This window comes from Periplaneta americana, chromosome 8, assembly GCF_040183065.1.
Source record: "Periplaneta americana isolate PAMFEO1 chromosome 8, P.americana_PAMFEO1_priV1, whole genome shotgun sequence".
NCBI classification, from domain to species: Eukaryota; Metazoa; Arthropoda; class Insecta; order Blattodea; family Blattidae; genus Periplaneta; species Periplaneta americana.
Window position 1 is genome coordinate 115359701 of NC_091124.1, and position 14887 is coordinate 115374587.

Consider the following 14887-nt stretch of genomic DNA (forward strand, 5'->3'; position numbering starts at 1 on the left):
TGCATAATATATACGTCACTGTGTACGTTAACAGAAAACCACAATTCCAAGTCACACAGAGTTTGTGTGCGCTCGATGTGGGTCTCTAGCGTTTCGTCAGCCCACGCGAGTTGTGTGGATATAAAGGGAAAAGTTGAGACGGTGTCGGGTGGAGTTCCCGGGTAGCTCAGTTGGTAGAACGCTGGTACGTTCAACCAGAGGTCCCGGGATCGATACCCGGCCCGGGAACAATTTTTACCTTGAAATTATTCAAATCTGCTTTACAGGGAGCTTTACCTGAAAGACTAGATTTGCATAAGATCATCATGCTTCAATTTCTGACCGAACTCATTTGTTAAATACCTCTGCAGAAAAGATAGTGGAAAAGAATTCAAACTATTTTGATCTTCAGACAGCTTTGGTTTGGGTCAAAGATCCGACACAAAATTCCAAACTCACTAGATGCATTCTGGAACCTGGAAGTCAGTTTACCTGTATCAGCAAATCTTTAGTAGAATCTCTACATTTGAAGATAATTATTAACAATATCTAGTGGTGATATCCTTTGAATCGACGTCTATTACATCAGCGTCCCGAAAACTTGTCAACTTTGATCTGATAGGCTTTTCAGAAATAAATATTTCATTTACTGCTTTCGAGAGTACCAATACTTACTCATCACACTCTACTGTTCCTGAAAATATAGAAGCGTTTGTCTGCACTCACAAACTCCTATTAACTGATCCGAAAAGGGAACTAAAATATCTTCCATTTGAGATACTTAGGCCTATTGGAACAGATCATTACTAAAAAATTATGAAATTATAACAGCCAATATGCATTTCTTCATCACATGTATTGATTCCATCACTATTAGGTTGGATCTAAGTGACAGTCGCTCAGATACCGTTACTGACCGTACAATGCTTCATCATATTTCACTGAAGAACACGCACTGTCAGACGACACTACAAGATAACTACGAGATTTAGAGTCAATAGGGATCCGAGGAACACAAAATCGTGTTCTTACTGCTGAAGACTCCGCACTTCTCTAAGAACGTCAAGACAACTACAGCACTGAAGAGGGAAAAAGAGCCGTTTCACTCTCCAGATGAAAGTACGAGAAAGGAGACTACCAGAACTTCTAAGCTGCAAACAGAGAGCTTATTCGACCGTATGAAATATTACAACACTGTAAGACTCATCAATATCATATACATCATGGCACAAAGTGGAAATTAATAACATCACAAGCGGCTTGGTGGAGAGGATGGTGGGAACAGACGATATGGTCCACCAAAAGATGTTTCAGGAAGGCATTAGGAGGTACATACAGTAAATTGATGAAAGACTAAATACAATTCTCACTGGAACTGAAGCGTTCTAAATTCTTCATAGATCATACAGAGTGGTGGTAGTTTTGATTTATGGCAACATCTCACTTTATAAATGGTGAAAGATTAACAACTATCCCACACGGATCTGAACCACCTATGAATTCTGACTTATCCAAAGAAATTTAAATTAAAATAAAAGACCACTGAACACTTCTGTCAAAGATGGAAGAATGAATATCTTCTCCAACTTCGTACTTACCATGAAGTAAAACATCAACCAAAGACCAGTCCAACACTCAAGGCAGAAGATGTAGTTCTTATTCACGAGGACATCCGGCCACGAATGATGTGGAAAAGAGGAAGAGTTGAAGACGAGCATCAGGGAAGAGATGGCAGGACAAGATCGATCAAACTTCGACAAGTAGATGGAAGTATGATCTGCTGGTGATTCCCTTGGATATCGACCAGGGTGAGGAGGATGTAGAATAAACCACAGCACATGTCAATTCTATGATTCAGTATTATATTTATTTTGATTAATTTTGGAAGTTTTGAGTAAACGATTTGTTGCCCAACAACCGAATATTAATTTTTTACTTATCCATAAATATGTCATTATTTGCATGTTGCAAGTAACTATTATATCATGTTGGCAGAAGTAAACAGATTGATTAAGTATGAAGAAGAAAATGCAAATTTTAATATATGTCGTACGAGAATACTCTTTTGAAAATAGTACCGTGTGTACTTGTTTCGTTGTTAGTCAACAATCCGAAGAAGGTTTGAAACTCATAAGTGACACCTATAAGGCATCACTCATGAAGAAACTAAGCCAGAAATTATAATTAAAATGGTGAACTATTGTTTTTTATGACTTTTATTCTTCAGTAGATTTATTTTACTTTCTAAGATACAGTCAGTTCTCCCCTTGGATTTTTCTCCCATACTCTAGTGGAAAATACCTGAAGTTAAAAACAATATGAAGAGTCCACTGCAAAAAGGAGGAATATCGAATTTATTTCATTTTGCAGGAAATTAAATTTAAAATTTGAAACCGTATTACACAATATTGAGCAAATATAACTCGTGTATTTATTTTTCACACAACTCAACATACAGAAATTATATGTAGTAAACTGTGGCTCTTGTTAACCAGTCCAAGTAACCAGAATAATTTTTCATCAATATATGCAAACAATAAATGACAAAAAAGAGGAATGTCAAAATTTAATGCAAAGAATAAATAACAAAAAGGAGGAATTTCAGTAATCTTACAAAGATCTGTTTACTCTATGTAGTTCACATTGAACAACCTTTGCGTGAGAGTTTGTTGTAATATTCTCTTGCATCTGCACAACAAAACTGCTTGAGGAGTTGCAAATCTTTGAATTTATCCCATGAAATTGGTAACACATCTGAAATAAAAGGAACTATTATTGTTATCACTACTTATCAGCTTTTAGAAAAGTTTAAAAGTAAGAAGTTTCTCAGGCAGGAGGAACTCTCCACTTCGTAATTGAGTATCCTTTATTTGTGTAAGTCATTTGTTTTTTTAGGCTATTTTATGACGCTTTATCAATATCTTAGGTTATTTAGCGTCTGAATGAGATGAAGGTGATAATGCCGGTGAAATGAGTCCGGGGTCCAGTACCTAAAGTCACTCAGCATTTGCTCATATTGGGTTGAGAGAAAACTCCGGAAAAAACCTCAACCAGGTAACTTGCCCCGACCGGAAATCGAACCCGGGCCACCTGGTTTCGCGGCCAGACGCGCTAGCGGTTACTCCACAGGTGTGGACAAGCCATTTGTTGGAACTATGACTGTAGTTACCCACATTCCATTATATGTGGATCTATACTCTGCTAGACAAGGATGATTAACCGAAAAAACAATTTCAGTGATAAGTCTTGTCGCAATCGGGCAGGTCTTCGTAAACAATGGTGTCAAGTACAGTGTCCAGTTTCTCAGCATAGCTTGCTCAACATGAACAACATGTTAAGGAGATGGCTTCATGCGAGCACTCGCAAATATTTCTATCCAATATTCTGGCAATTCTCCTGGATATTTCTGGTTTATGAGAGCCATGTTTCGGTCGCATTCTAAATAAGAATGGCCGCGAACGGGAAATGTTACTTTAATGCAATCTAGTCTCCGAGCAGCATGCACCACATAATGGGAAAACCAGAAAACACAATGTTTTTGTTTTGACCGGAGTATCTATCACAAAACACCTCAAGATTTTTCACTTTGGTATACAAAATATTAAAAATAGAATGATGAAGGAATGAAGCCACCTTATCAGAACCTTTTTTCCCTACTGTTTCAGGATATCAGAAGAAAACTAAAATATCCCTTGGACAAAGTGTGGATGTTAAAGGAATAGAATGATAGTTGTCTATATTACACATCGTTCGTTGTAAGGTTAGGCATATATTGGTTTTTCTGAAAATCAAAAGCAATAGCTTCGTACATTCCATTCTTCAGGCTATTCTTTCTTGCTTCGTTTTCTGTTATAAATACTTCGGCTTTATGCTCATGAACTTCATTTTCCACTTGTGCTGTCTTCATCTAATTCTCAATGTTGCATTTTTCATCTCCTGATGAGGAAGGGAAGAATCGAATAACTTTTGTTGAAGCGCCTTTGCATTAGCCTGGTACTTATCACATGCACTGCATGTATAGAAGCTTGGATAGCCAAATGCGATATTAAATCTCGTATTGAAGATCTTCCCGTAATATTCATATGAAATAGGTGGCAGTTTTTCTTCTTTGTACACTTCATACATTTGACTAATATTTAGTGTATCTGGCAGATAAACTCTCTCACTTCTGTTTCTACTGTAATGACTCTGCCGTCCCTTGAATAGGTTAAGTTGATATGTCTGATCACACTGTCTGCGACATCTTTTGGTTTTTTGCAATGTTTGTGGTCATATTAATTCCCTCGCCGATCTTACGGTGGTGTCCAAGTAGTTTTTTGAGTTTCTTTTAAATTCTGAATGTGTTTCTTGGCAATGCCATATAAGGACAGGAATGTCTTATAGCATACGGTAATTCCTTTAGTACCATCTTCTTCGACGGTTCTCACTCTGATGAACAAAACATTTTCTTCTGAGTCTCGTGGTATACGATTCCGAAGAATCGTTATAATTAAAAGACTATACGATGATTTACAGTGGTGTTCCTCAGAGCGTACATGCCCAATGTGGCGTAGCTATCTTAATGAATAACAAATGGAAAAATAAAATTATAAGTTACTGTTTTATAAATGAGAGAATAATAACATGCAAATTTAAAATTGATAGAGGGTATTTAACAATTGTTGGGGTTTACGCCCCCCAAGAGGGAAGAAAGGATGATACAAAAATTTTTTATGACGAACTGCAAGAGGTGCTCAACAAAATCAATAAATCAGATAATATTTTAATAGGTGGCGATATAAATGCAAGAGTAGATAATTTACCAATACCAGGAGTAGTTGGAACATATGGAGAGCAACACATAAATTACAATGGTGAAGAATTGAGGCAGTTTACAACATATAATAAGTTGAAAATAATGAACACATTCTTCAAGAAAAAAGAAATACATAAATATACACGTTGCGAAAGGGGAAATAAATCACCCATAGACTACATTATAGCAAACGAGAAAATAAAAAATCAAGTTCAAGATGTACAAGTCCACAGGGGAAGTGATATCTATTCTGATCATTATTTAGTCATCAGAACCATTATATTGATGGCAAAGTGGAAAAAATTTAAACAGAAGGTACAAAAATCATCACAGGATGTATACAAAGTATATTTACTACAACAAGAGTCTATTAGAAACCTTTATCAGAGAAGAATACAAGAGCATTTAATACAAACCATAACAAGCAATAATATAGAAGAAGAATGGGAAAATACAAAAATGTGTATAGAAAAAGCAGCCTATGAGGCAATTGGAAAGAAGAAGAACATAAGGAAAAAGGCAGATGTAAGAATTTGGAATGAAACCATAGAACAAGCAGTGAATGAAAAAAGAAAAGCATACATACAATTTCTACAAATGCAAACTGAAGAATCTAAAGAACAGTACAAGCAAAAACGAAACCATGCCAAAAAATTAATAACAAATGCACATAAAGAATCTTGGGATCAATTTATAACACAGATTGAAAACGATGTACATGGTCGACAAACTATGTCTTATAAAATTATGAAGCATCTCAATCAATCAGAAAGAGATACAGCAAATATAAATGTAATAGACAAAGAGCAGTGGAAGCGACATTATAGATCATTGTGGTGCAACGAAAATTCAGGAATGGAAATAGAAGAAAATACACCCAGCTATGATGCCTCGGTCGATCCAATTACATTAGAAGAACTGAAAACAGCACTAGGCAATATGAAAAATAGAAAGGCTTGTGGACCCAATGGCATAAATACTGAATTATTGAAATATGGAGGTTTAATCCTACATTTGAGACTACTACATTTACTAAATGAATGCTGGAGAAGTTACACAATTCCCAAGACTTAGAAAGTAGCAGAAGTAATTTCACTTTTTAAAAAAGGAGAAAGAAATAATTGTAAAAACTACAGAGGAATAAGCCTTTTAAATACTACTTGTAAAATATATACTAAAATAATAATTAATAATCGCCTAAAAATGATATCTGAAGTAATCTAGAAGAAGAGCAGATGGGTTTTAGAAAAGGGCGCTCATGCAGTGACAATATTTTTAGTATAAAGAGAATTTTAGAGAAACGACGAGAAGTCAATCTAGAAACGCACATAGCTTTCGTTGACTTCGATAAAGCTTTTGATTGTGTAGAACGATCCAAATTATGGAAAATAATGTATAATAAAGGTTACCCTCCACATTTGATAGAAATAATAAAATGCCTCTACACAGATACAAAGATAATAATAAACACAGGAACATCGAAAACAGAAGAAATAAGAATAAATCAAGGACTCAGACAAGGTTGTAGCCTATCACCTAGTCTCTTCAACATATATCTAGATGACTTAATTAAAAAATGGAAAATGGAGGTGAATCCAGGTATAAAGATTAGTAAAGATACATTTTTAAATATTGTAATGTTTGCCGATGATGTAACATTAATACAAGACAGTGAAGAAAAATTGCAATATGCCATTCACAAACTACACCTACTAGGAAAAGAAGACTACAATTTGAGCATATCAACTCATAAAACTAAAGTAATGGCCCACAGTGGTAAATTTTCAATTCGTACAAGAATAATAGTTGATAATAAGCCCATAGAAGAAGTATCTCATTTTGATTATTTAGGTTGTAACATAACTTATGATGTAGATAGAGATATTGACAACAAAATAAGCAAATTTCAGTGGATATGCGGAACAATAAATAGAACACTAAAAAATAAAACTAGAAAAGAAACAAAACTAAAGTTCTATAAAACTATGGCAGTACCTGTGTTGACATATGGAAGCGAATCATGGATAATTAAAGAACGAGATAAAAGTAAATTACAGGCTGCAGAGATGAGGTTTCTTCGCAGAGTAAAGGGATGTACAAGAAGGGATCTGATAAGAAATGAGTATATCCGTAAAGAATTAAATATATACAACATAAACGATAAAGTTGAAGATTATAAAGGAATGTGGAAAGAACACCTATCTCCAATGGATAATGAAAGAATTCCAGCACTGATACAACAGTACCAACCTAAAGGCAAAAGAGATGTCGGACGTCCTAGGAACAGGTGGAACTGAATAAAATGTGAAGACGGAACAGGCACTAAGCCTAAACCATGAAGTGAAGATGATGATGACGATTCCGAATTTAATGAACGGTTATTAATCCACATAGATATGCGTTTTGTTTATCCACAGATCCTAAAGCGTTAAAGTCTTTAATAATGCATAACTTCTTGTTGCGGAATTACCTCAAAACACCGATAACGTTTGCATTTGCAGTCTGCTCCAGTTTCATGCGTTGATAACCTCAACGTTTTCATTACATCATTACTTCTATCGTAACTTTTACGTTTCTTTTTACCTGTGTTTATTTTCTTCAGACTGCTGCACTCACCTTCACTGTATTCCGAACATGTCATTTAAATGTGATTTTAAATCTTAAAAAATAACAATAGAAAATGTCTACACATCACTACGAACAAATAATTCTCGTAAACAAACGAGTCCTTAGTCGCTTCGTATAGATGCCAATGTAACTACATGACATTCTCTTTTTTTATACTGTTTCGCTCTGACATTTCCCCTTTTTGTGTTGTATACCAATTCGTCAACACGATGTAGATCTGGAACTATCATCTTTCTTGCAATGCAACAAAGTGTATTGTATTCTACTCCCTTTGATCTATAGTACTGAACCTTGATATCATTTTTCACAAATTTACGACATTCTTCCTTTTTGCAGTGAACTGTTCATATATATGCTTAATACAGAGTATTAAGGCCCCTTAATACAGAGTATTAAGGCCCATTCACAATGAAAATTAAACAGAACCATAACATAAACATAGAAGTTTGCGCCCAGGTTACCAAATGGGATCATTCACAATGATTCCCATAAGCATTGACATAAACATTATCGTAAGACGTTAACATGAAAGTTTGCAAACTCCAAACTTTCATGCTTATGCTTACGTGATTTGCAAACAGAACACAATCATGGAGCGCTGAAGTATGCGACAGAATATGAGGAAATGGCGTCGTTGTTATGTTTCCATGGTTACCAAGTATGTTTGCTGTTATGTTTATGTTCCCATCGTGAATGATGGTATGACTTTTTGATTTTACCGTAACGTTTATATTCTTAGGTTAACGCTTACGTTATGTTTAATTTTCATTGTAAATGAGCCTTTAGACTGTAGACTGACTGCACTTCTGTTGTTAACGGACTAAGATAAAGATTTAAATGCTTTTGCCTCACCTATGTATTTGTCAACAAGAAACATAACAGTGAATCCAACCGCAACTGCTGCAAACTGCACAAGTCCTGCATATCTTTGTTGAACTCTACGATCCCACTTCAGTCGCTCTCTGGACATTATTTCATATACTGTTACATACAGCAGTGATCCTCCTGCAAGTGCCTGAAATACAATATGACGTGTGATTAAAACATAGTCTTTAGACTGAACAGTTACATATTTTTTAAGACTAAAGAAACCAAATGTGTAACACACTATAAGGACATATAAGGGTGCTTCAAAAAGTAACGTAACATTAGCTCCCATGGACGAACTATATTACACAGGCAGATATGCTTATACACAGTGGTAGGGCATTTGGTACACATTACTTTTGAACATAGTCATCATGCTTGTCAAATGCTTGTTCCAACGGTAGACCAAGGCATCGATGTCGGAATTGAAAAAATCTGAGTCAGGTCACTGAAGCCACGTCATGGAGACTTGCTGAAAGTCTGTATCGGTGTTGAATCGCTTACTACCCAAGTGCTTCTTCAACGTTCTGAAGGTGTGGAAATCAGTGGGCGCCAGGTCGAGGCTGTAGGGATAATAGTCTAGTACCTCCCACCGGAAGCGCCTAACAGTTCATGCGTGCTCTTGGCTACGCGTACTCTGGTGTTGTCTATGCAGCAATGCCTGTTGAGAGAAGTAAAGGTCGTTTTCGGCGAATTGCCTCTCGCAAACGTTCCAGTTTGTGTTTGTGACAATAACTGAGAGCATTCACTCCCCTGGTGAGGACGTCAACCAGAATCACTCCCTTGCGGTTCCAAAAGATAATCCTCATAACTTTCTTCGCGGATGGAGTTATACGGAATTTCTAGCGAGGTGCTTACGATGCGTGTTTCCATGACACGGGTGCTTGCTTCGTTTCGCGTAACGATACAGTGCAGCAACGGCACTCCTTCCTCAAGAAACCGCATCAAGTGCATGAGACAATCCCGTCCGCGTGACTTTGTGATCTTCTGTAAGTTGCCTTCACACGCACCGTGAACACGTTTCTCGGTATCGCAGCTGCTCATAAACGGTAGTGTGCATACTGGACACAGACATTGATATTCTTAGCAATGTCGCCAAGTCGAATGCGAAAATCGTCCTGAATCTGACCTTCAATATGACACACATAGTCATCTGTGGTAGACGTGCTTGTCCAGCCGCATCGTTGGTCACCTTGCACATCTGTCGTACCGTTATCGAACTCAGTGCACCACACCTGTTTCCATGACATGACATTCAAACCATAACTTCAACAAGTTGAATTTCTGACGGTGAGATGCCCTTCAGACACAAAAATCGAATCACATTACGCACTTACAAGTTTGACCATGTTTCCGTGCACGCAGCCATCCTACAACTGATATTGCGACGGTCTGACGCAACACATGCGTCATCTAATGGCTACGTGATAAACCTGCGGTCTGCTGCTGCGTACCTGGCGAAAAACTCGAACAAGAGGAGAATATGTCACCCGTGAGAGCTCTTGTTGCCTTACTTTTTTAATCATCTTCGTAAATTTAGTGTTTCCACCTGTTCCGTAATCAGCGGGATTATTCCATAATGCCTGGCTCGTATTATGTCTGTCCTTGTTATTTCGAGATAATTGAATACCCCCGGAATAAGGATATAAGTACATAGGGAAACCATGAGATATATAGGTACTCTTATTCCGGAAGGGTATTCAACTTTTGTTACGATAGAATTTGTAAGGTCATTCAAAGTCAATTTAAATTTTAAAACGTCGTAAATAGTAGATCTATAATATTTTATGTAAAAAAACAATAACGTAATTATGATGGGGAAATGATGGGGTTTAGTTTTCACATAAAAATTGCCAATATGTCCATCATTATCTTGCAATAAACATATGACACCATACACAGAATTTGTATATAAAAGTTTGGAATATTTCGAATTTCTTGCGAGATTACATCTTTCAGTTTATGTAGAGTTGCAGGAAATGCCATGAAAACTCGTTCATTACGGTAATTCCATAACCTAAAGCCAATTAAGACTCGGAGATCATGGAGGCCATATTGTTGGAAAATGCCTACTGATGACATTCTCATCAAAGATCCTGGTAATGAACTGTTTTACTGAGATGTAGATGTGGGTTAGTGCATAATCTTGCACTTAGATCGTGATTCCTCAGTCTGGAACTCATTTGAAAATGCCTGGACACCTAACTAGCACTAATATTTCAATAATAATTATTTAATTACTTGTTCGAAGCACTTCAGCAATAGCGACATTAATTATTACCTTTGGTTTTCCAGATTTCTTCTTACTGTATTAACAACAGAACCAGTTTCATGAAATTTCCCGATTGAAACCTCATAATTACGAATGGAATATGTGTCTTTTCTTAAATTCTTAAATGTTCTTAAATTTTTTCAAACGTTGAGAAAGACTCCTATTGCTTTCATAACAGCATAGTATCCTAAAATTTAATGTGACAAGCACGATTTGAAACGTCAAAATTTGTGTGGCAGTACTTAACTAATAAAATAATTAGACCTAACATTTTAATAAATAAAAAGTAACAACTGTAAACCCTCAATGTATGCCCAACGCAGTGAAGATTTTGTTTTTTCGACTTCAATATTCCAATAGGGTCATTTCATACAAAATTTTAAGAATATGCTAGCGATGTCATGAATTTTTTTGGGCTTTTAATATAATAATGTTATTATGAAAATAAATTAAACTGCCAATTATGACCGCCATATCATTAATATTTTAGTCATACGAATGACTGAAAAATGGGTGGCAGTTACATGTTATCAATCATTTCAAATATTCTAGACACCCCATATGAAGTGTCATCGAAACTAAACAGACGCCATTGTAAACCTGAATAACCAACCACATTTTAATGCCTTAAAGACTAGTCCGAATAATATTAAGGCATGCTCATAAAAACAACTCATTGAAAAAAAGAAATAGTATCATATTCGACTGCAACAAATTAAATTCATGCGAATTTCATTCGTATTAAAAAAAAATCTTATTCCTAATCCATCTCCCAAGTTTTATGACTTTATCGCAAAAAACCTGTGAATAATTAAATTGATAAAATTATTAATTTTTGTTCCTACGGTTAAAAATAGCTTGCTATATGTGGCGGTCGCAGTGTTCATGAGACTTCATAACGATGAGTAATCTCAAACGTCCGTCTCCCTGACCTAGATCGCGCAACATTCTGTACGACAGGAAAGCCTACCTGCTAAGCTCCTTTGTTACGGTGAGTTATTTTTATTAAAAACTGACATGATATTTAAGTCAACATTCTGAAATTTTCACAGCGGAATCAATATACCCTAAAGCATTAAACACATGTTTTTTTCGTCTGTAAAAATGAATTGCATTTTGTGTTATATATTTTTTAAAATTATTTTACGGTTGGTAACTATTAAAAAAAATATACTTTTTTATTTTAAGGGCATTTATAAACAAGGCTCTCCTTTTTCGAATTGCATTGAAATCATTTTTCCATCTTCCTTCACATCAGGCCTGCAGAACTCGCAAGTAGGGGAACTATGACGTTAGCCTCACTCCACTTCTATTGGGGATGATCGGCTTCCGCCCCGAGAATGAATGTTGATGCAGCCGAGAGTAACAGAACGCCGTGATAGCACAGGTAGAAAAAGTGGGTGAGGTAAGAAAGGGGAGGAAAGCAGTCGCTCTCAAGAGCTACAGTTCTGCAGGCCTGCTTTACATAGTAAGAAAACTTCAATGAATGAAACCGTGTTCTTTGTTAAACCAATATTTTAAATTCTGATTGCTGCCGAACTATAAAAGCTATAAATATAGTGTTGCTTGAAATTCATATTTAGAATATTATACAAAATAACCTACTGCAATATTTTTAACTTTTGAGACATCATGGTTCAAAAACATACTTTTTTTGCATGGAATGACCCAATATTTATAAAACTTTAACGTTTCATATGACTTTTGAATGGTCTTTTAATATATACTCAACAGAAATAAAGCTTTCTCCCCGTGGTATTAGAGTCCATAGATCAATAAACCCCAATCTCCTAAGTATATTGGAGAGATAGTTATAGAGTAATTTTTCTGTAACACTTATCTTAAAACTGTTAAACAGTAAGAGAAAAATGAATATCACCAAGATGACGCATACTTTTTTAACTACATGTCTTACATGTTTCGCAACAATTCAAATCCTTTATCACGTTGCAAGTGATGTTAGAGTTTAAAGTTTATTTTTTGAACAGTTATAAGGCGCACCTAAATGAAATAATTTAGTATGCATTGAAACAGAAAGCTGAAATGTCGTTTCCTGGATTATATAGAAGGTTGATTCTATAACCTCAGTATTAATTTATGGCAAAGTGTAGATCTACTGTATATTGTAATCATTTCTAATGTGAACCCTACAAAGGCCAACAAAAAATGTATTACTTCCTAGGCCATGAAAGGGTAAAAACTGCCCGTACTCTGTTTTCTTCTGTATAAATGCTTTAATCTGGTTTCTATTTCACATTTATTAATATTATATTAAGGTTTATACATAGAATGATCTTAACTGACAAAAATGGAATTTCTAGTAATATTAACTGCAATTTGTATTATTTTTTCTTTAACATGTAGCTATTGCTGTAGGCCCTATAGGTACAATGACTAATTTTGTGATATCGTAGGTACTTATAATCAAAATGTTCTTGTCAAAAGTTTCACACATCGTAATCATCGTAATCATTCAATCTTGTATACAATTTTTTTTTTCACAATGATTTTTATAAATATTTTTCTTACACTTTGAACAAACAGTAGTTAAGTGTTCGCTTAGGCTTCCGCGGCTGGTGTACATGGTGTGTGGATAAGCTTCAGGGCTTCTACCGCGTTGTCTTGGTGTTATTGGCTGACGTTTCGACCGCTGTGTTGTGGCCATCTTCAGAGCAGTAGTTGTTTTTGTCATGTTGTCTCTAAGTTTCTTTGATGACAGTTCTCTTACACACTGATAACACCTTTTTTATTATCCCCCGTAGCTGAAGTTGCTGATGGAAGGTAAATCTTGTAAGTTTTTCACCCTTTCTTTTATCTGAGATTTCACTAGATCTTCTCACAGTTCAAGAAGAAATAACATCCGCGAATTTTGCTTCGTCAGACTGGACAGCGGCTTCATCTTCTTCATCTAAATCGCTCTTGTCCGTATCACTGTTGTTAACCATTTCATCAAAACTTTCGGCTGACAGAAATCTACTCATTATAATTTTGTGTGTTCACATCAAACAGTTGATGAATACTGATATAAAATGCTCTGAGAGGAAAGTAACTTCAATGCAACAACTGGATTATACTTGGCTCGGAAACATGACGGCCTCTCTTCTTGGAATTGGTAATCCCTCATAAACCCCCATCCTCTACTCAACCCCTAGCCGCGTGGCAGAAATACAATAGATCCCAGCATTGCCAAATCTAACAGTCATTGCCTCTACCTGATGGCTTTCACCCGTTCTCAGTGTCTTTGTCGACGTGTTGTTTTATACCGTTGTGCGCCTCAATATGTCTAATTTATTCCGGCCATGATTAATGAGTGTTGGAGCAGATGATCCGCAGCTAGGCCTCCTGATACACCTGAAGATCACGACAAGAACAACAAATAACACCGTCGAAGAAAACAGAATATCTTGTTTGCAGAGGAGCGTAGCTAAAAAAACAAAGTGTTAAAATTGTGTCTAACGTTAGAAATTCTATCCATAAAGTAATCGAAAGTTCAGGCAATTTAATAAGTATACATCTTAATCACTTAACATCGGACGCAACCGGCGGAGTTGGATATATGGGCATAGAAATTAAGAATTACAGTATACCAACTAAAGAGAAAATAAACAAATTAAAACAGAATTCGGTAAGATAGACGATTTTATACGTGATTTACTTCGCCGAACAGTATGTGAACAGTACGCGAAAGAGATATGGCCAACAGCAACACCGTCCTTAGCAACCTAAATATGACATTATTCACAACAGTGCTTAAAAGTTTTCTAACTTACAGCAGTGAATTAAATGTTTTTAAATCACTCTCTACATGACAACCAACATATTAGCATTAATTAAAATGAATGTAAATGAACTTCTTCGCCAACAACACATTACAAAGAAAAGCCCTACAATTTAAAATTAAATTTACATACCAGTAATGAATAAAATATTGTATAGCACACTACAGTAAACAGATTTTATGCGTTCGTGGAAATTATCACCCAAGGCGAAGCTGATAAAATCTAACTTTACTCTTTTGTACTATAAATTCTATAACTATTCAATTATCACAATTTTAGAAAATTTTACCAGCGCAACATTCTTAATTAAGTATAAAATTCTGGAACTTCAATAACATGAGAATTTAACACTTATTATAGAAGTCTGCATTTTTTTTGTTTATTTAGGCAAAACATGTTAGTGAAAATATAAATATAAAGTGTTTTTAAAATAAGTTTGTTCATTTTTATACCAATTTTGTTTTAGTAATTATAAATTAAGGTATATTTACAAAGATAATATAGTCTTTCTGAAAATCGCGGTTTCACGGAACACAGTTTGAAAAACGTTCGCAAATCACAATGACT

At 35.5% G+C, this 14887-nt stretch overlaps 1 protein-coding gene across 8 annotated transcripts in view; it reads right to left on the minus strand.

The window, feature by feature from the left end:
- Positions 1 to 14887, minus strand: part of LOC138704971 (uncharacterized) — a 157604-nt gene that overhangs the window by 29727 nt on the left and 112990 nt on the right. For 7 of the 8 annotated variants that reach the window (XR_011333517.1, XR_011333514.1, XR_011333515.1 and 4 more), the window contains one exon: positions 8255 to 8417. Coding sequence is in view for 3 of the 8 variants with exons in the window: in XM_069833454.1 (XP_069689555.1) it covers positions 8255 to 8417 (163 nt within the window). In the remaining 5 variants the exon portion in view is untranslated. Of the gene's footprint in view, positions 1 to 8254; positions 8418 to 14887 lie in introns of those variants that run through there. The other variant, XM_069833455.1, reaches the window with a different exon arrangement.